Here is a 19,838-nt window from a genome sequence, read left to right as displayed (position 1 = left end):
CACTCCAATAAAATTACAGAATACTTCAGCTACTCTGGACATTCCCCTAGAGAATGAACTTATTTTGTTATTTGGGGTTTTAAAATATGTATTTTTAAAGTTTATTTATTTTGAGAGAGAGAGTGAGCATACATGCGGAAGGGGCAGAAAGAGAGGGAGAGAGAGAGAATCCCAAGCAGGATCCGCACTGTCAACACAGAGTTTGATGGTTGTTCCCAACTCACTAACTGTGAGATAATGACCTGAGTTGAAATCAGGTCAGTCAACCGACTGAACCACCCAGATGTCCTGAGAATGAACTTACTTGGAAGTAAATTTTAAGCTACATTTTTGGTGAAATGTCATGTGTTGTTAGATTGTTCTTTTCCTACTGGCTGCTTTGGATTAAAATACACCTTTCCAGAAAATATGCCAATAATGTACTTTATATAGGAAGGGCAGAAATGGAACTCATAGTATCAGGTTAGCTATTAAAATGCTGAATTGGAACACCAGCCAGGTAAATTCAGTGAAATACTGCAAATTGTTTTTCAGTGTAATAGATGAAATGATGTCTGTGGTCCCAACAAACCTCAGAAGAGGTCTTGGTTGCTCCAGACAGGGATTTTTGGGGGGAGGAGCTTTAGGGGGTAAACTGAGAAGGAAGTGATGGGGTGATTTCCAGAGACAGCTGCATCCCAGAGACTTGGGAACGTGAGGATCTTTGGTGGCTGTAGAAACACAGGAGAGCAATATAGTGGATTTGTTCATGCCCCCAGTGCATGCCTCGTGAGCTCAGCATTCCTCTGAGCTCTGTCTGATCTAGTCCACTGCATACACACACACTTGAAGACAGCAAACAGGAGGGTCTTCTGGCTGCAACACAAAATTGTGCTTAATGTGAAGAAGAAGAAAAAAAAAGTATTTCCTGGATTTCTCTTATGGGGAAGTGTTAACAAATACAGACGGGATGTAGTCTGATGTTTTTTCCCCTTATTGTGAAATAGTTGACGTTCTTGTCTTTTCTCTGTCTCTCTGTCTCTCTGTCTCTAACATGAAGATAAACCTGAACTTCCAGGAAGGGGACAATTTAATCAACTTAAATATGGGTTTCCAGAACAATCTGATCAGTAAGCAGGTCAGAACTGTCCAAAAGAGGACTGTGGAATGGATTGCAGGATGGTTCAGATCAGATGATTTCTTAGCCAAGTGTCAGAACTTCTTGGATTGCTATCCTTTTTTTTTTTTTTTTTTTTTAAATTTTTTTTTTCAACGTTTTTTTAATTTATTTTTGGGACAGAGAGAGACAGAGCATGAACAGGGGAGGGGCAGACAGAGAGGGAGACACAGAATCGGAAACAGGCTCCAGGCTCTGAGCCATCAGCCCAGAGCTTGACGTGGGGCTGGAACTCACGGACCGCGAGATCGTGACCTGGCTGAAGTCGGACGCTCAACCGACTGCGCCACCCAGGCGCCCCTGGATTGCTATCCTGATAGTCCAGAAAGACATTGCATGCTGTGAGGGAAACAAAAACAGTAATGTGAAAACAACACTCCGAATTTACTCCGAGTATGGACCACAAAACACTCCCAAGCAGCTGTGTTGCTCCCTGAGACCTTTCATCTGTCCCCCTTTCTTCATGGACCCTGCAGCATGTGGGGTGTGAAATCACCTGATAAACTGTTTCCACTGGTGAGCTATGAGAATTTCATAGTTAGACCCCTGAAAATGAAGGGAATTAAGAACTGATAGGAAAGATGATTTGGTGCCCAAGGTGGTGAATTGGTCACTAGAAAGACTCACCTAGGTAAGAAACACCTTTGCATGGTGGCTATGTAGGTAAGAAATAATAAGTAAGCTGAAAAGTAAGATAATAAAAAAGATTCATTTCCATGAGAAGGCCAGGTGGACAGAGAGCAGTAATCAAAGTTAAATTATAATCTGAGAAAAAGGAGCAGGAGAGGAGGTTTGCCTAATGACTATTTTCTTTTGTCTCTCCCCTTCGCTTGTAAACCAAGGTGGTATTTATTTGTTTGCTTGTTTTCCAGGCAAGAACCAATGCTTTAGAATTAATTATATTCATAAGTCCAACAATAGTAACAGCAAAAATGATTTTCAAATGATAATCATTGTCATTGTATCTGTTTTTTTTTATTACTAAAAGAAAAAAATGTTGAAAATCAAATGGACATTGTACATTAGGTACTGTGAGTATTCCACTTTCTATGGTTGATTAAAAAAACCTATTCTGTTTCACATAATGCTTCAAGTAAATTATATTTTCTGCCTCTCACATTCGAATACAAGACTGTTATCTTAGGGTTCCCAGTACTATGGAAGAAATATTTCATGGAAATAACTCTATTTTAGCTGTACTGTCTCTTTTCTGTTCCCTTTTTACTGAAGGGGGAAAAAAGGAGAAGAAAAAGAAATAAAACAACAATAATTATATTTCTAGCCTAAGACTATGATCCTTTGAATAAAACTGCCCTCACTTTTGGTTATGCAGGAAGGGTAAGTGATACCCTATTTTCTCATAGTTTCTTCTGGTCTTAGTAAAGATGAAAGAGGAATTTACAATCAAATAAAAATGATACTGCAGACATTACAACTAATTTATACAGTTAAAAACTCAGGATTGTATTCAGATCAACATGACACAGAATTTAATTTAAAAGGAAAGAGGGGGCAACTTCTCTTTTCTTTTTATTTTGGTAACTCAATTCACATTGTACATGAGTCAATAGTTATGTTCTCACTGAGAACACTAATGAATATGACTTTGTGTTCATTATGTTGATAACTGAATTTAAATGGAACCAACTCCATCATCAGGTTGGAGATAATTCAGAAGTACTGCTTTCTTCGCTTTTTCTTCTACTATCTCCTTTTTTCTATCTTCCAGATCATTGGTGCCTCATCAGAGGAAAAGAGAGAAGGAAAAACTTACTGACTTATGTATTACAAGTCACTACAGAAACTACATATGCAAAATTTTCATGATCTACACATATTATAGTTTATAAGCCAATATTTTGTTCAGGTAAAAAGTAAAGCATAAATTAAACCAATCATTAAATATCTTAGGCGAAAGAGAAAAGTAGCTGTTGTGTTGGGTATTTTGGCGGGGGGGAGGTATGGTGTTTTTTTTTTTTTTTTTTTTTTTTGCCTGAATTAATCAGTTAATCAATTGAACAGAACTAATATTCAATTATATGTTATTTTGTCGGGGAAAAAAATCAGATATTTCTTTAGGTTCCAAACAATGCAAATATTACCACACAAAGAAGGTAGAAGATATAAATACAATCCTCTTCTCTCATTCTTTCTTGAACACACTCCAGACATGATTTTAGTCTCAGCTCTCCACCAAAATTGCTAAATCTGATGGTCAATTTTCAGTCTCTTTGTTGGACCCATGGTCAGTATTTGTCACAGTTCATCACTCTTCAAACGCTTTCTTCACTTGCTTCCAGGATGTCATCAGCTTCTGGTTCTTTCCTGGTCTCCTGGGCCACCCCTCAGTCACTTTTGCTTGTTCCCCATCTTGTCCCTGACTTGTAGTTGGTGGAGAGAGGGGCTTTGACTCAAACTCTCAGCCCCTCTCTTCTGTCTATTCATTGAGGACCTCATCCAGTCTCATGCCCTTACATACAATGTAGATGCTAACAACGCCCAGAATTAAATCTCTCCCGTAGACTGAGCCCCTGACTCACAGACTTGCATATCCAACTGCTTACAGACCTCTCCATTTGGATGTCTGCTAGTTATAACATATTCAACATCTAGCTTCTGATCTTCTCCCAAGTCTACTCCTCCGTAGTGTCCTCTATCTCAGGAAATGGCAGGTCTACTCTTATGCCACTCAGGCTAAAAGCCTCAGAGCCATCATTAACCCTTCTCTTTTCTCTGACTCCCTGCATCTAATCTAGCTACAAATCCTTTACCTGTAAAATATACCCAGAGCCAACTACTCACCAACCCAGTTCAAGCTGCTATCATCTTTCATCTGGATTTTAACAATAGCTTCCTAAATGAGCCCCTTGTTTCTGCCTTTGTCACACTTGCCTACTATCTGCGAAGCTGCCAAAGTGATCCCCTTAAACCTCAGTCAGTTCAGATCTTTCTTCTGCTCAGCGTGCTCTAGTAGCTTACCATTCGTAAGGGCCTACACGACCCTATATGATCTGCACCCACCTTGGACTTTATGGTCTCACTCCTCCTGTTCTTCCCCTTGCTTGCTCTGGACCAGCCTTGCCACTTTCCTTGCTGTTTCTGCCCCAGGATCTTTACACAAGCTATTTCCTCTCTAATATTCTTCCTCTAGATCTTTGCATGGCTTACTCTCTCACCTTCTCTGGGTCTTTCCAAATATCCCTTGTCAGTAAGGTCTTCTCTGATCACCCTACTTAAAATGATAACCTCCCCCTTCCCCTCCCCACCACAGACACTGGTAGTCCCTGTCCTCCTTTCCTGTGTTATTTGTAGCACTTATTGCCAGCTGACATCCTGTACCTATTATTTATTTATTTATTGGCTATCTTCCCCACTTAGAATGTAGTTTCCTGAAGGGAAAGGATTTTTGTGTTTCTTTCACTGCTATATCTCAAGGCACCTATAACAATTTCTTATATGTAGAAAAAGTCCAATAAATATTTCTTGAATGAAAGAATATCTTAAAAAATATCTATGCACAGCTTGGTAGCACATGGTACCTGTATACTTTATCTATTATAATAGTTGTGAGCTATGGATGGGTGAATTGTTTGGTATTTGTAAAAAAAAAAAAAAACAAACCCATATTTTATCATTTATTTATTTATTTTATTTTATTTTTAAAATTATTTTTATTTATTTGTTTTTAAAGTTTATTTATTTTGAGAGAGAGAGAGAAACAAATTTAGCAGGGAAGAGCAGAAACAGAAGGGGTGAGAGAGACTCACAAGCAGACTCCGTGCTATCAGCACAAAGCCAGATGCGGGGCTTGAACTCACCAACCGTGAAATCACGACCTGAGCCAAAACCAGGAGTCAGACACTTAACTGAGCCACTCAGGCACCCCAATAAACCATATTTTAAATGAAGCTATTTAAAATAGCTTCAGGGAAGCTATTACTTGGAAGAATTTGATGATTCTTTTATAAGGTAAAATTCCTTTTTTAAAATGACCATTTATTCATTTGTCTCTGTGGTCAATTTCATTCTAATGGCTTGCTTGCCTAGAGAAGAATCCTTTTTTTTCTTAAAGCTGTTCTTTGGGGTTTTTTTTAATGTTTATTTATTTATTTTGAGAGAGAGAGAAAGCACACTCGCGCACACAGGTGCATGGAAGTGGGGGAGGGGCAGAGAGAGAGAGGGAAAGAGAGAATCCCAAGCAGGTTCCAGTCAATGCAGAACCCGTCGTGGGGCTCCATCTCACAAATTGTGAGATCGTGACCTGAGCTGAGATCAAGAGTGGGACGCTTGGGGCGCCTGGGTGGCGCAGTCGGTTAAGCGTCCGACTTCAGCCAGGTCACGATCTCGCGCTCCGTGAGTTCGAGCCCCGCGTCGGGCTCTGGGCTGATGGCTCAGAGCCTGGAGCCTGTTTCTGATTCTGTGTCTCCCTCTCTCTCTGCCCCTCCCCCGTTCATGCTCTGTCTCTCTCTGTCCCAAAAAAATAAATAAACGTTAAAAAAAATTTTTTTTAAAAAAAAGAGTGGGACGCTTAACTGCCTGAGCCACCCAACTCTGTTGGGCAAGCAGATATGATGAGGCTATTTCGAACTGACAGGAAGGAAGGTAAATTTAAATTTTAAAATATTTAAAAGGTCTGTTTTTCAGTGGTCTGGCTTGGGCTAGACTTTATCGTTCCTGTGCTGCTCCTGTCCAAACATTTCCCGGGGTGCTGGAGCCCTTGGTTGGTTATATGGAGGAAGATTTTTGAGTGATTGATAGGCTCAGAATAATTTCCCTTGACTCAAATAATGAGAAAGCTATTTCCTTTTCTATTCTCTTTCAATCTCAGTTTAGTATCTAGCAGCATCTGTGGGACCCCACCCATATCTCTTTACCTTTATCAAATCAAGGCACTCCTGCCAGACTTGTAGTTGTAGCATTAGTGTATTCTTTGGGTGAGGTCTTCTCTTTCCTCTGGGGTCTTCTTTGATGCCCACAAAGTAGCCCAGGATTGCTGGGGAGTTAAGGTCCCTGGGATCAGCCTTCAACAATGGTTGGTGTATAAATACCCCAGCTCCCTCATGCTTTGTGTGGGCTAATTCTGAGGTGTGTTCTGTGCGGGCTCCCAGAGTTTCCCCAGAGGGATTAACTTTCAGTTGCCCAGAGTGATTGCTGGCTTGATAACACAGCAAGTATTGGCTTCCTTCCCTTTTCTATCTCATTTCCCAACTCCCTTATTTGTATTCTAATGTTTCCTTCACCTTTTGAAGTGAACTACTTGCAACTGAGTTCTTTTTACAGGGTTTGCTTCTGGAGAAATCCAAACTAAAACAGTACTGGCAAGGCTTTAGCTACTCCTAGTGCCTATAGAGTTTCCTTTTGACCAGAGGGCTAGTTCAGGCCTCAGGCTAGAAACCTTGGGTTATTGAAAGCATCTTGCTAGACTTACTGGCAGTGGTTCTGTTTTCATTATACTTATTTTTCAGTTACCTTCCATTTACTGTGATAATGATTTTCCATTTACTATTATGATATAAATGGATCCATTTTTTAAAAAATGTTTGTTTATTTTTGAGAGAGAGAGAGCGAGCGAGCGCATGCACGTTAGGGAGGGGCAGAGAGGAAGAGGGAGACAGGGAATCCGAAACAGGCTTCACGCTGTCAGCGCAGAGTCCAATGTGGGGCTTGAACTCAGGAGCCATGAGATCATGACCTGAGCCAAAGTCGACCGCTTAACCCACTGAGCCACCCAGGGGCCCCTAAATGGATCCATTTAAATTTAAAAGGGGAATTAGTTTAAATACAATGTTTATTAAATAATAGGATAGTCGCAAAGGGATTTGACAAAAGTTATGGACATAAATAGCTGAGGTTTGGGGGACATGTTGCTATGGGTTCCTGAGCTAGCTTTGTGGGATTTTTGGGGGAACCAGAGAGTTTCCCACTATGCTTTCTGTGCACCTTCACAAAACAGCAAGCAGTAATAAATACCAGTAATGTTATTTTATGCTATATTCCCTATAAAGTTGGTATCTCCCGTTATGACTGTAAATGCTTGAACATATTAAATAAATTTGTTTCATTTATATAATTTTTAAACTTTTTTAAAGTTTGTTTATTTTGAGAGAGAGGAGAGCATGTGCACGAGTGGGAGAGGGGCAGAGAGAGAAGAGAGAGAGAATCCCAACCAGGCTGTATGTTGTCAGTGAGGAGCCTGATGCTGGGCTCAAACTCAAGAACTGTGAGATCATAACCTTAGCCGAAACCAAGACTTGGATGCTTAACCAATTGAGCACCCAAGACACCTCTCATTTATATAATTTTTAAATGTTTCCTTTTCAAATATTGTACCTTCTTCTTCCTCCCTTGACCACTCATCTCTTTTCTAGGAACAGAAGGAAGTAACAATCACCCATAATCTCAACACCCAGAAATAAGTACTGTTGGCATTGTGTTATATTTCCTTCCTGTCCTTTTCTAATGATGTATATAAATGATGTGCTGAACCCATTCCAGTTAAATTCCCTGATGACCACTAAGAACAAAGCTTGTTTTCACTTGAGTCAAATTACTTGTTCCCTCCACAGCATTTAACACTGCTGATCCTTCTTGAACATCTGTCCTGCCTTACTGACTGTGACACCACTCTCCTTTCTCCCCTTCTAGGTCTCCTCCTTCTCCATTTCTTTATAAAGGCTCCCATGCCTACTTGTTTCTTTTTCTTTTTAAAAAATGTTTTAATGATTATTTATTTTGAGACAGAGAGAGAGGGGGAGAGGCAGACAGAGGGGGAAATAGAGGATCCATAATGGGCTTTGCACTGACAGCAGAGAGCCTGATACGGGGCTTGAACTCATGAGCTGTGAGATTATGACCTGAGCCAACATTGGACATTTAATGGACTGAGCCATCCAGGTGCCCCGACTGCTTGTTTCTTAAATACAGGCCTTCCTCTGGTTGTTCCTGACAATCTCACCATCACACGAAATTTACTCCAAATCCCTCACCTCAACCCCAGATCCAGGACATCCTGGACATTCCTGGCTGTCCCATGGCCACATCAACTCATCATGTCCAAAATTATACTCCTACTTTCCTCCCACAAACCCATGTTTCTTCTGTATTTCCAAACTCATCAATTTAAGCCCAAATCAAGGTGTTATCCTTGACTCCTCCCTCTTAGTCACCCTTGGATTGATGAGAACCTAAGTGCCCTCCTCTCCACCCCTTGTTGCTGCCCGCCCTGTCCCTGGCTCTTACCCTCTCCGAAAGAACTGCCCCAGTCTCTTGGGGAGTCTCCCAGCCCTTAGCTACCCCATCTACTACCTTATACCCAAAGTGATTTTTTGGTACAGAAACTGATCATGACAGTTTTTTTGCTTAAAACACTTAAGTGAAAAGCCCAGGTCTATGATAAAACACTTAAGTGTTACCTCTACAGAATGAGGGTAGAGCACGTATTTTTTATTCTATGCACTTTTTTTACTACTTGGTTTTTCTTTAACAATGAACATATTTTTTCCCCAATTAGCACAAATAAAGATAAAGATTTTCAAGAGAAAAACATGTTCAAGGAACACCTCCTGTTGCTTACAGCAGGGGACTAAAAAGTCGTTGAGCTCCCTGTTTGACTCTCCCTAAGGCTTTCATTTCCCACACCATAGTCGTATGCTCTATGACCCAGGTTTATACAGTAGGCTCCAGGCATTCTGAATTACGTGCAGCTTTCCAGGCGTTTGGTCATGTGGTTTCCTCCACCAGCAACGCCTTTCTAGTCTTCACCACTTGCCCTGTGCCTGAATGTCCTTCAGGACTCAGGTTGTGTCACCTCTTCCGTGAAGGACTCCAGGCCACTCCCCCAGAAGGCTACAGAGGTAGCAGAGAGTTGGTTCCTCCCTGGAGTTGATATTCCAGCAGTGGGAAGCAAACATGCAGATACAGAAAAACAACTTGGTGAGGTGTGTGCAACAGTGGGCAGGCCTGCCAGCACATGGTGCACTTAAAGGGTACATGAAACTCTGTTTGCAAAGTGTATTTGCAAATACAAAGCTGTAATCATATTATTATGTCTACACCTAGCGCTGTAGCACTTACAGATAAATGGGAACCACACTTGGTCAGGTTGCTAATGGGAAGTTGAAGGCTTCCTGCTGAACAAACAATGTTACTTTTCGCTATTGAGGATTTGGGCCACACGGTACTTTGATCTAAAAATTTTAGTAGATAAAGAATGAATATTTATTGTTTTTACGAGCATTGTTTTGTATAAAACAAATTTGGGGGAGTGGAAAGGAATAAATATTTGGGACAGCAAACATTTAAATGCCAGCAGTTAATTTACTTTCTTACCTTGATTTACAATGGTAACATTTGGGTGGAGAGCTGAAAAGAAGGAACACTCTTCTGTTCTTGTTTTATTTAGAATTTCCAAAGTCTAAAGAATGTTTTTATTGCAAGTACATAAAATAATGAAAAAAACAAACAAACAAACCCCAAGGATTTAGATGCCATTAGAGAAGCTTAACCTTAGGGTGTTAAATGAGCAAAGGATACTCTAGCAGGTTTCTTTTGGATCTTTTCCTTTTTTTTTTCTTTTTAAATACCTTCTAACTTCAAATTTGTTTTTCTAAGGAAAAGGGGGGAAAAAGAGTGTTAAAAGGGGAGGGGAACAGTTAAAAGAAACTAGAACTCCAGGCGAGTAGACCCAGGACCCCACAAAGTGAGTGAGCAGACCCGACTGATGGTGGGTGGATTGAGGTGAAGGACACAGTAGGTGTCTCATAGGCTAGAGGATTTTATTTGGATGACCCGGATAGCTCATCTAATACAGCATGGACGTCTCTGTCCTTTGCCTGCACGGATCCAGCCTGCATGACTAAACAACCACCAGCTCCAGAGTCTTAGAAACCTAAAATCCTAAAATCACATTTAGAGCTGGTGTGCTGTTTAACAAGGGTCATCTAGAGGGAAAGCAACTGATAGGCTCAGGAGGTACTGATGCTGGCTCTTAATGTTTCAAACATACCATTTGCCTTGATCAGATGTTATTTTCGGGAAAGAAAATAGTCTTGTCTCTGGGACTCTGCGACACTAAAAATTGTTCTGAGCTTTAAAACTACTCCAAAGTTTCATAATCTCCACAAGCGTTCAAAGGGCAGAAAAACCCCACAGCTTGTGTTTTTCCGGGCCTATTATTTTATTTCAAATTTGATTTTCTTTCTGTTTTATTTGTTTTACATCATGATCACAAGCAAAATGGTGTAGCTATGGCAATGCTTATAGAATTTGTGTGTCCTGCTCGGGGCCTAGTGCTGTGGGCGGTGTGGGTGTTGGTGTCGCACACTCGAGAGCAAGGAGGAAGGTGACATCAAAGAGCTTGAAGACTGAGCACATTTACTTTTCTGATTCAAATTACTTTGTTTGGAAAAGAGTAAACACAATTACCTTAACAACTGAGCTGGGAGGCTTTGAGGGTTTAACACAACCTTGTTTTCCTAGGGAGAGGGTGGGGACTGCTGAGGATGGGGGAGAGGGGCCTCAAGAACCAGGTGGTTTTATTTGTTTTCACTTTCTTCTCCGAAATGCATTTGAGTAGTAACAGGGCATTTGATTTTCTTATAAAATTGACTTTGCTTATTTTCCTTATTTAGAATGGAATTAACGTTCATTATAAAATAATTAGGCCAATGGAGAAAGCCCACAAAATTCTGTCACCGAGCCTCTTCCTACATTTGTACCCTCAGCCAACAGTTCCCCTGCACATATCCATGTAGCAACACCAGCCCCGCCCCCCCCATGATGGCATGTTATTCATTGTTTCATTGTTTCCTTTTTTTCCATAGGGGATCCCAGAGGGCTTTCACCCCCAGCTCCTGTAGAGCATTTGTGGCCTAGTATTCCACTACATGGGTGTTACCTAGTTTATTTAACCTGTCTTCCGCTGGTAATTTCTAAGATTTGCTACCAAAATATTGGTATTTTGCTACCAATACCAACACGGCCATTAATATTCTTGTAGTTGTGGGATCGTGCAAATGGGACAGTGTACCTGGAGGGTGAATAGCTAGAACTGGAATTGCTGGGTCAGGAGCTATGAGCACTGGTGGCTTTGTTTGGAATTGTGTTGCCTGCCTCCAGAAACAATCATACCAATTTATACTCATGCCAGCCATGGATGAGAATACCTGTTTCCTCACATCTTTGGGAACACAGTGTGATGTCTAACTTCTGGGTCTTTGCCAGTTTGGAAGGCAAAATTGTGCCTTAGTGTGTAGTTTAATGTGTACTTATCTTGTTAGTAAGGGTGAACGTCTTTGCTTAAGTTTAAAGAGCTGTTTGTATTTCTTATTTTGTAAACTGTATTTTTCCTATCCTTTTTTTCACTTTTCTATTGGGCTTTATTCTTTTTCTTATTGATTTCTTATAGATCTTTATGTATTAATAATGCTAGTCTTTTTTTCTGAGATATGAATCACAAACATATTTACCAGTTCACTGTTTGTATTTTATTTTATTTAGTCTCCTCACTCCTCACCCTGTGCAGAAAGTTTTTATTTTTATGTAGTCAAATATCCAGGTCTTTATCTTTTTGACTGAAAGGTTTTATTTTATACAAGAGGCTTTTCTCAAAATAGGTTATTTTTAAAAATCCTTCTAGGTTTTTCTCTATTTGCATATGAATTCATATTTGATACATCTGGGAACTTATTTTTGGTGGGGCGTACAAAGTAGAAGACCAGCCTTACTGATATTTTCCACATGGCCACCCGTTTGCCTCAATACCATTTATTGAACAATATCTTTTCATTAATGTTCTAAAAAATTAGTGCTGTATATTAAATTACCTCGAGAATTTGTCTTTTATGAACATTCTGTTTTATTCCATTGATTAGTTTGAAGAGTCATGCACTAGTACCACTTTGTTTTATTTGTTTATTTCTTTTTTTGATATGAAATTTATTGTCAAATTGGTTTCCATACAACACCCAGTGCTCATCCCAAAAGGTGCCCTTCTCAATACCCATCCCCCACCCTCCCCTCCCTCCCCTCCCCCATCAGTACCACTTTGTTTACAAACTATAGCTTTATGATGTATTTTAAAATCCGCCTCGCCAACCAACCGAATGGGAAAAGATATTTGCAAATGACATATCGGACAAAGGGCTAGTATCCAAAATCTATAAAGAGCTCACCAAACTCCACACCCGAAAAGCAAATAACCCAGTGAAGAAATGGGCAGAAAACATGAATAGACACTTCTCTAAAGAAGACATCCGATGACCAACAGGCACATGAAAAGATGCTCAACGTTGCTCCTTATCAGGGAAATACAAATCAAAGCCACACTCAGATATCACCTCACGCCAGTCAGAGTGGCCAAAATGAACAAATCAGGAGACTATAGATGCTGGAGAGGATGTGGAGAAAAGGAACCCTCTTGCACTGTTGGTGGGAATGCAAACTGGTGCAGCCACTCTGGAAAACAGTGTGGAGGTTCCTCAAAAAGTTAAAAATAGGTCTACCCTATGACCCAGCAATAGCACTGCTAGGAATTTACCCAAGGGATACAGGAGTACTGATGCATAGGGGCACTTGTATCCCAATGTTTATAGCAGCACTCTCAACAATAGCCAAATTATGGAAAGAGTCTAAATGTCCATCAACTGATGAATGGATAAAGAAATTGTGGTTTATATACACAATGGAGTACTACATGGCAATGAGAAAGAACGAAATATGGCCCTTTGTAGCAACATGGATGGAACTGGAGAGTGTGATGCTAAGTGAAATAAACCATACAGAGAAAGACAGATACCATATGTTTTCACTCTTATGTGGATCCTGAGAAACTTAACAGAAACCCATGGAGGAGGGGAAGGAAAAAAAAAAAAAGAGGCTAGAGTGGGAGAGAGCCAAAGCATAAGAGACTCTTAAAAACTGAGAACAAACTGAGGGTTGATGGGGGGTGGGAGGGAGGGGAGGGTGGGGGATGGGTATTGAGGAGGGCACCTTTTGGGATGAGCACTGGGTGTTGTATGGAAACCAATTTGACAATAAATTTCATATATTGAAAAAAAAAAGAAAAACATATATTTTTTAAGAAAAAAATAAAATCCGCCTCGCTCTGGCATGCTCTCCTATGTATGACCTTTCCCCCCAGATTTTCGTGGCTATTCTTGCTTGCTTATGGACATTGAAACCAGCTTATCCACTTGTCCCACAAAAATTATTAATTTTTTTGTTGGAAACACGTCAAGTTTACAGATTGACATAGGGAGAACTGAATTTTAGGATGTTAAGTCTTTGACCAAGAACATGGTATTTTTTGCTATTTTCTTCAAGTCTTCCTTTGTGTCTAGTAGCAGATTCTTTTAATACTCACTCCAGTAAAGGGAATGTCTGCTAATGAAGTACTAGCAAGAGAGTAAGCTCCCCAGAGAGTTTCTCAGAAAAAGCAAGCTTTGGGCTTAACTGATGCATATTTCTAGTCTTTGAGAATCACCTTTCTCTTTATTAAATATACTTTCAATAATTTTGCATCTGTGTGACCATATTAATAACCAAATTAATAATTTGCAAAATTATCCTGCATGTTTTTTCTGTTTCGATATGATAAGAGGCCAGCAAGATGAGTTCCTGGTTTCTAGCATTGTGCTGTCTTCTCTTTCTCTCTTATTTTTACATTTAAATTTTACTTAGTTTTTTTTAATTAAAAAATTTTAAAATATTTATTTGATTTGGGGAGAGAGAGAGATAGAGACAGGGTGCGAGTGGGGGAGGGGCAGAGAGAGAGGGAGACACAAAATCCGAAGCAGGCTCCAGGCTCTGAGCTGTCAGTACTGAGCCCAATACAGGGCTTGAACTCACGAACTGCGAGATCATGACCTGAGCCGAAGCTGGATGCTTAACCGACTGAGCCACCCAGGCTCCCCTTCGGTTTTTTTAAACTGATTTTTTTAGTTTGAAATGATTTTAGATACCCAGAAGAATTCCAAAGATAGTGTAATGTTCCTGTGTTTCCTTCTCCCAGTTTGTCCTACTGTTAATATTTTAAATAACCATTGGGCATTTGTCAAAACTGAGGAGTTAACGTTGGTATGTTACTTTTAACTAAACTTAAGTCTCACGAGTTTTCCCATTCATGGCATTTTTTCTTTTGTTCCAGAATCAAGTCAGGAGACTACACTGCACTTAGTATTGTTCTTTGATTAACCTTGCTCTTTATAGCCTCTAGGGTTAACCATGTAGGTTCTTGCCAGGGCTGGAGGAAAACCCTAATAACCACAGAATCAGATCATTTGATTACATGATACAGCCTTTCTGCCCCAAATGTGCTTTCCTGTATTTGCATGGTTTCACTAATTTAAACACAGTGTGTATTATGTTTGTGTGAGTACAATATAAAGACAAACTAACATTTCTTTATGTTCTTCTAATGATTTTCCTTCAAACACTGTTGACAAAGTTGTCATGTATTGTGGTAAAAGTATTGTTTGTTAACTCAACAAATGGATTCTTCTTCATACTGTCCACATTTGCCTAATCTATAAAGATAAGCAGTATGGTTTAGGTTAGTGATTAAAAACAAGGGTGTTGAAAATCTGTGTTCAAACCTAACTCAGATATTACTAGCTATGTAATCTTGGGCAAGTTACTTAATGTCTCTGAGCTTCAGTTTCATCCCCTGTAGAATGGAATGATCATAGAAACTTCTAGAGATAATGCACACAGAGCTCTTAGTGCAATAGAAATTTCTAATAAAAGATAGTTTTTACATATGGGCCATCTCTCATCCTCCCTGTTTTCAAATAGGCTTTATATACAACATATCCTTCAGGATCACAGCTTGGAATTTAGCAGTATAATTTTTTATGCTGCGAAGGAACAGGTCTGGGGAGAGGTTTCAGTAATAAGAGTTTTGGCAAGTACCAATACCATGCACTATTCCAGTCTCCCCTCTTTATATTCATTGGTATTTTATTCTGGACTCAATACGTTTTCCCAAAGTGTGTTAGTGGATGAATGGGTTCAGATACACATGGAGGTTGGAGGAGTGTGGAGCAGGAAGAATCTCTTCCCTTCTCTCAGGTAGCTCTGTGTGTAGCTACGGTGTTTGAGTCTAGGTGGGGATTGCCAAGAGACCGGGTGGCCCCACTTGGGACAGAGCTCTCAAGCCTGATTTTGGGTGAATCTCTGGCCGGTTGTTTGAGGTTGTGGTTGTGGGGGTCCTGAGGGAGTTTCCATTAAGGGTAACTTTGGGTCCTTCTGGATGCCAAAGGGAAATTTTCTAGTTTACCTGGAAGCATTCAAAAAAGGCTAGACAGCAGGAGTGGAAGGCAGGGGTGAGCTCCTTGGTCTGCTCTACAGACCATCCTGGGCTAGAGGGAGAGATTCTAGTTTAGGGTGTTTCTGGGAGATTTATTGTAATTAACATTTTTCAGTCAATGCTATTATCTCTGCAAAACTGGACACATTTGGCAATATGGAAACAAGCATTCTTGGCTTTACATATAAAGGTCTTCCATCTCAGCTCACAAATTTCTTTACCTGGAGATAATGCTAATACTTTCTTCTTTAAAAAAAAAAAAATTTTTTTTCTATTGTGCTTTTAGATCCTGTGTGTGTATATTTATATCTATTTGTATTTATATTATTATATACAATAATATAGTATTATTTCAGGTTCTGAATGGAAAATTCTTTATGAGGAAGTAGACAAAGTTGCTCTCTTTTCTAATGTTTCCTTGATAATGTTTGGAAACATCTCATAGATAATGCATAGTCCCCCCTCAAGCCTATTTAGCAACAAAATAATCCCCAAACCCAGTAATAAATAATCCACATGCTTATAGCACTCTTGCAGATATACATATTGTTGTTTCAGGATCCAGGACATGAGGAGAGAGAAGGTTGATTTTTGGTATATTATGTCATTGTAGAGTAGACTGACAAATTTTTTCTTTGCTATGGTATATTTAATACAGGATACTGCTTTACATTTTTACAACTTCTTTACAAAGCTGATGTATGGATCTTTACATCTTTGACTATGAATGTAAATTATCACTACAGTAAAGGGAAGAAGTCTAACACATACTTTTCTCACACTGCTTTCTTTTTCTTCTTCCAGGAAAGCCAATTCGGCTATTAAGAGAACCTCTCAACAGAGCAGAGGAGGAGAAGGCAAGGTTTCAGAAAGAAGAGCTGTTTACCATCAAAGCAAACTGGGTTCCACACAGACATAGCGTATCATACACAAAGACAAAGGTAAATGCTCCATGGTTTTTATAAGTAATTTACTGTGCTTATATAAATGTACTAGAGCCTCTAGAATTCTTACTGATCATATTACTTGTTTTTCTATTGTTAAAAAAAAGCCAAATAATCAAATATAATTTAAAAAATCGGTTGTCTGGATTCCCCTCCCGACTCCCCCCCACCCCCCCCACCCCCCCCATCCAGTAACCTGATGCTTCTGTTGTGTCGACGTCTATATATCTGAGAACAGTGATGTGTTGCTTGTGATAAGTGCCAATTTGGTGATACTATATAATGAAAATGTACTAGCCTTTCATTTATCAAAGTGCCTTTCTCTGCTCAGTTTTAAAAAAACAGAAATTTTACTTAGAGTTACGTATTTCTTGGGTTAATTCATATTTTATAAATATGTGGAATTATTAATTCATTCTATCTGTAGCATGTGTGGACCCTGAAGCTTATGGCAGTGCTGTTATCTATTGCAGGGATGCAAACACGCTCTTTGATGTGTTATTCTTGGGGACTGGAGAGGATAAAGATGGAATACTCATTGGGCCCAGTTCTCCAGATGGCCTGAAAATGTAGCAGTGGGTTATATGCATTTCCACAGAGCAGGGTCATGATTCTCTAATCTGTACCATGTTATAGATAACAGGACACTCCAGGGAGTAGCAGCTCCAGCCATTCTTGCTGTATGTCCTTCTAGGATGTGACACCAGAACGTCACCAGCCCGCAAATAGCCCTTCCTGCACAGGCGTTTCAGTAAACTGTCTCTGCATCCACTGTGTGGAACGAAGTACATGACCCAGGAAACATGCCTTTTGTGAATAACAAAAATAACAATCACATACAATGCCAGCTTTATTTCTATTATCTGACAATCCTCACAACGACCCTCTAAGATAGGTTTTTTAGTATCCCTGATTTACCGATGAGGAAACTGAGGTATAGAGGGGTTACCCATATAACTCTACTATTCTCTGGCCCCAACTTGTGTTGCTTTAATGGATGCGGGCTGATTCTTGGCATTGAGATTCTTTTTTTTTTGGTTTTTCTCCCTTAGGACTTTATTCTCTAATTTATTCATTCTATTGTTTAGTCAGCAAATATGTGTTGAGAGATACTATGGACGAAGCACTGGGTTCGTCCTATACCTGTCTTGTTCATGCTGAGGATACAGTCATGAACAAGACAGGTATACTGGTAGCCCCATAAAGCTTCCACTCTGAGGGGTGCCTGGCTGGCTCAGTTAGTAGAGTGTGTAACTCCTGATTTTGGGGTTGAATTTTGAGCCCCATGTTGGGTGAAGAGATGACTTAAAAAAATAAAATCTTTAAAAAAAAAAAAAAGCTTACACTCTGTTGAGAAAGGCAGGCATTCAACAGAGAATCACAATAGACTGCAATGCTGGTTGGGGAAACCCTAGATGCTGCAGGAGAGCAAAGCCAGCGCATCTAATCTGGTCTACGTGTCAGAGTCATTTCTCAGCAGTGGGGTGGGATTTAGCCAACGAAGAGAAAAGAGAAAATGGCTGTCGGCAGAGGGAACTCTGAGGGGGAGGCAGGTAGGAGGTCTGTGAGATAAAGAGAACATGCTGTTTGAGGAGCTGAAAAACTAAGGTCAAGTCTGGAGTTGGAGGGAAAATGGGAATGATCAGATGGAGAGGGGTACTGGGGTAGAGGTTGGAGGGCTTGCCGTGTCATTTTGAATTTGTACTTTAAACTCAAAGAGATGCCTTTAAAGGAATAATCAGGAAAGTGATGTGATTTAATGCACACCTTCAAAAAGATCAATCTGCTGCCCTGTGGAGAAGTGGAGGCAAAAGTGGGGCTGGTAAGACCAGAGGGTGGCCTTTCCAGTCATTCCCTAACCATCCCCTAACCACCCCCCCCCACCCCCCCCCCCCACCATCAGGATACTTCTTTTGTAACCCACAGGGATGCTGACAAATCCTCTCCTTGGTCAGCAAATACTCAGCAGGGTAAGATACGTTCCAGGTGCCTACATTCCACCAAAGGCCAGTGAAGACAAATACGCTTGATTTATGCAGCTGGGTGAGAATGACCTACGTAAGCTTCCAGCAGCTTGTGTGCTCACCTGAGGAGAGCTGGGAAGCAAAAGAACCCAAGACAAGGCCGTTGGATGTTTGATCACTATTAGTTCATTCCGTTGACGTGCATCAATTTAATAAACATGTTGGCACTCAAATTTTTGTCCAGTTAATGAGAGCTTTCTAGAATGCTTTTCAGGTGCCATTGTAGGCCTTGATGTAGATTATCTCACTTATTCTTCATCATGGCCCTCTGAAGCTAATAGTCACTTATTCTCCAGCTTCTAGTTCAGAAAGCTGAGGCAAAGAGAGTTTGAATTACTTGCCTAGGGCACATAACTAGTGAGAGAAAAGGAGCCAGAATTCTACTATATGATCATATGAATAAACGAATGAGCAAATACCTACTGCCTCCTCTCATTTGCCTCTAATAACACGTGAGAATGCTCACCTGATTGTGAACTTCCAATCACAAGACTGATTGAAAGACACTGGGTCATCTCTACTGTCTTCATGTAGATTTAGCAACCATGTAGGGCCCACTCAGTCTACCATCTGTGGCTCTGACCCTAGAATGGGGAAAGGAAAATGCAACCAACTACTGAGCTTTCTATATTGTGGGGAGCATGTTACATTTGGTTAGCCAATTAAAACAAGTTTCTAACAAAGAGACAGTTTCTCTAGGGAAAACAAGTATGTGAAAAAGATTACACAAATTTGTAAGGAGTTTACAGTTAAGTTGAAGCACACATATACCCACAAAAGGTAACAACATACTCAAAAGCAACCAGGATCCTATTATGACTTTTGCTTGCCTTAGCCACTTTTGCCTTTGTGGATCCCTTCCTTCATTTAAAAGTAACTAAGATTAGGAGCACCTGGGTGGCTCAGTTGGTTGAGCATCTGACTCTTGATTTCGGCTCAGGTCATGATCTCATGGTTCATGGGTTCAAGCCCCACATTAGGCTCCATGCTGTCAGTGCAGAGCCTGCTCCGGATTCTTCTCTCTCCCTCTCTCTCTGCCCCTCCCCCACTCACTTGCTCAGTCTCTCTCTCAAAATAAATATATAAACTTAAAAAATACATAAAAGTAACTGAGATTAGGAGCACCTGTGTGGCTCAGTTGGCTGAGCGTCTCTGATTCAGGCCACGATCTTGTGGCTCATGGGTTCGAGCCCCACATCTGGTTTTGCTGACAGCTCAGAGCCTGGAGCCTGCTTCAGATTCTGTGTCTCCCTCTCTCTCTGCCTCTCCCCTGCTCATATTCTGTCTCTCTCTCTCTGTCAAAAATAAACATTAAAAAATTTTTAAATAAAATTGTATGAATTTTACAAATACAGGGTACAAAGATGAATATAATACAGATTGGATTCATTGTTATATCTTCATTATTA

At 40.2% G+C, this 19,838-nt stretch overlaps 1 protein-coding gene across 6 annotated transcripts in view; it reads left to right on the top strand.

Moving 5' to 3' along the window:
* LOC147581828 (uncharacterized) overlaps positions 1–19,838 on the top strand; it is a 44,026-nt gene that overhangs the window by 8,930 nt on the left and 15,258 nt on the right. For all 6 annotated transcript variants that reach the window (XR_015250303.1, XR_015250302.1, XR_015250304.1 and 3 more), the window contains one exon: positions 16,266–16,402. Coding sequence is in view for 2 of the 6 variants with exons in the window: in XM_086704438.1 (XP_086560564.1) it covers positions 16,266–16,402 (137 nt within the window). In the remaining 4 variants the exon portion in view is untranslated. The remainder of the gene's footprint in view (positions 1–16,265; positions 16,403–19,838) is intronic.

Source organism: Puma concolor, chromosome B1, assembly GCF_028749965.1.
Source record: "Puma concolor isolate L17-30 chromosome B1, mPumCon1.1.hap2, whole genome shotgun sequence".
NCBI lineage: Eukaryota > Metazoa > Chordata > Mammalia > Carnivora > Felidae > Puma > Puma concolor.
This window is presented reverse-complemented; position numbering and strand designations above follow the sequence as displayed.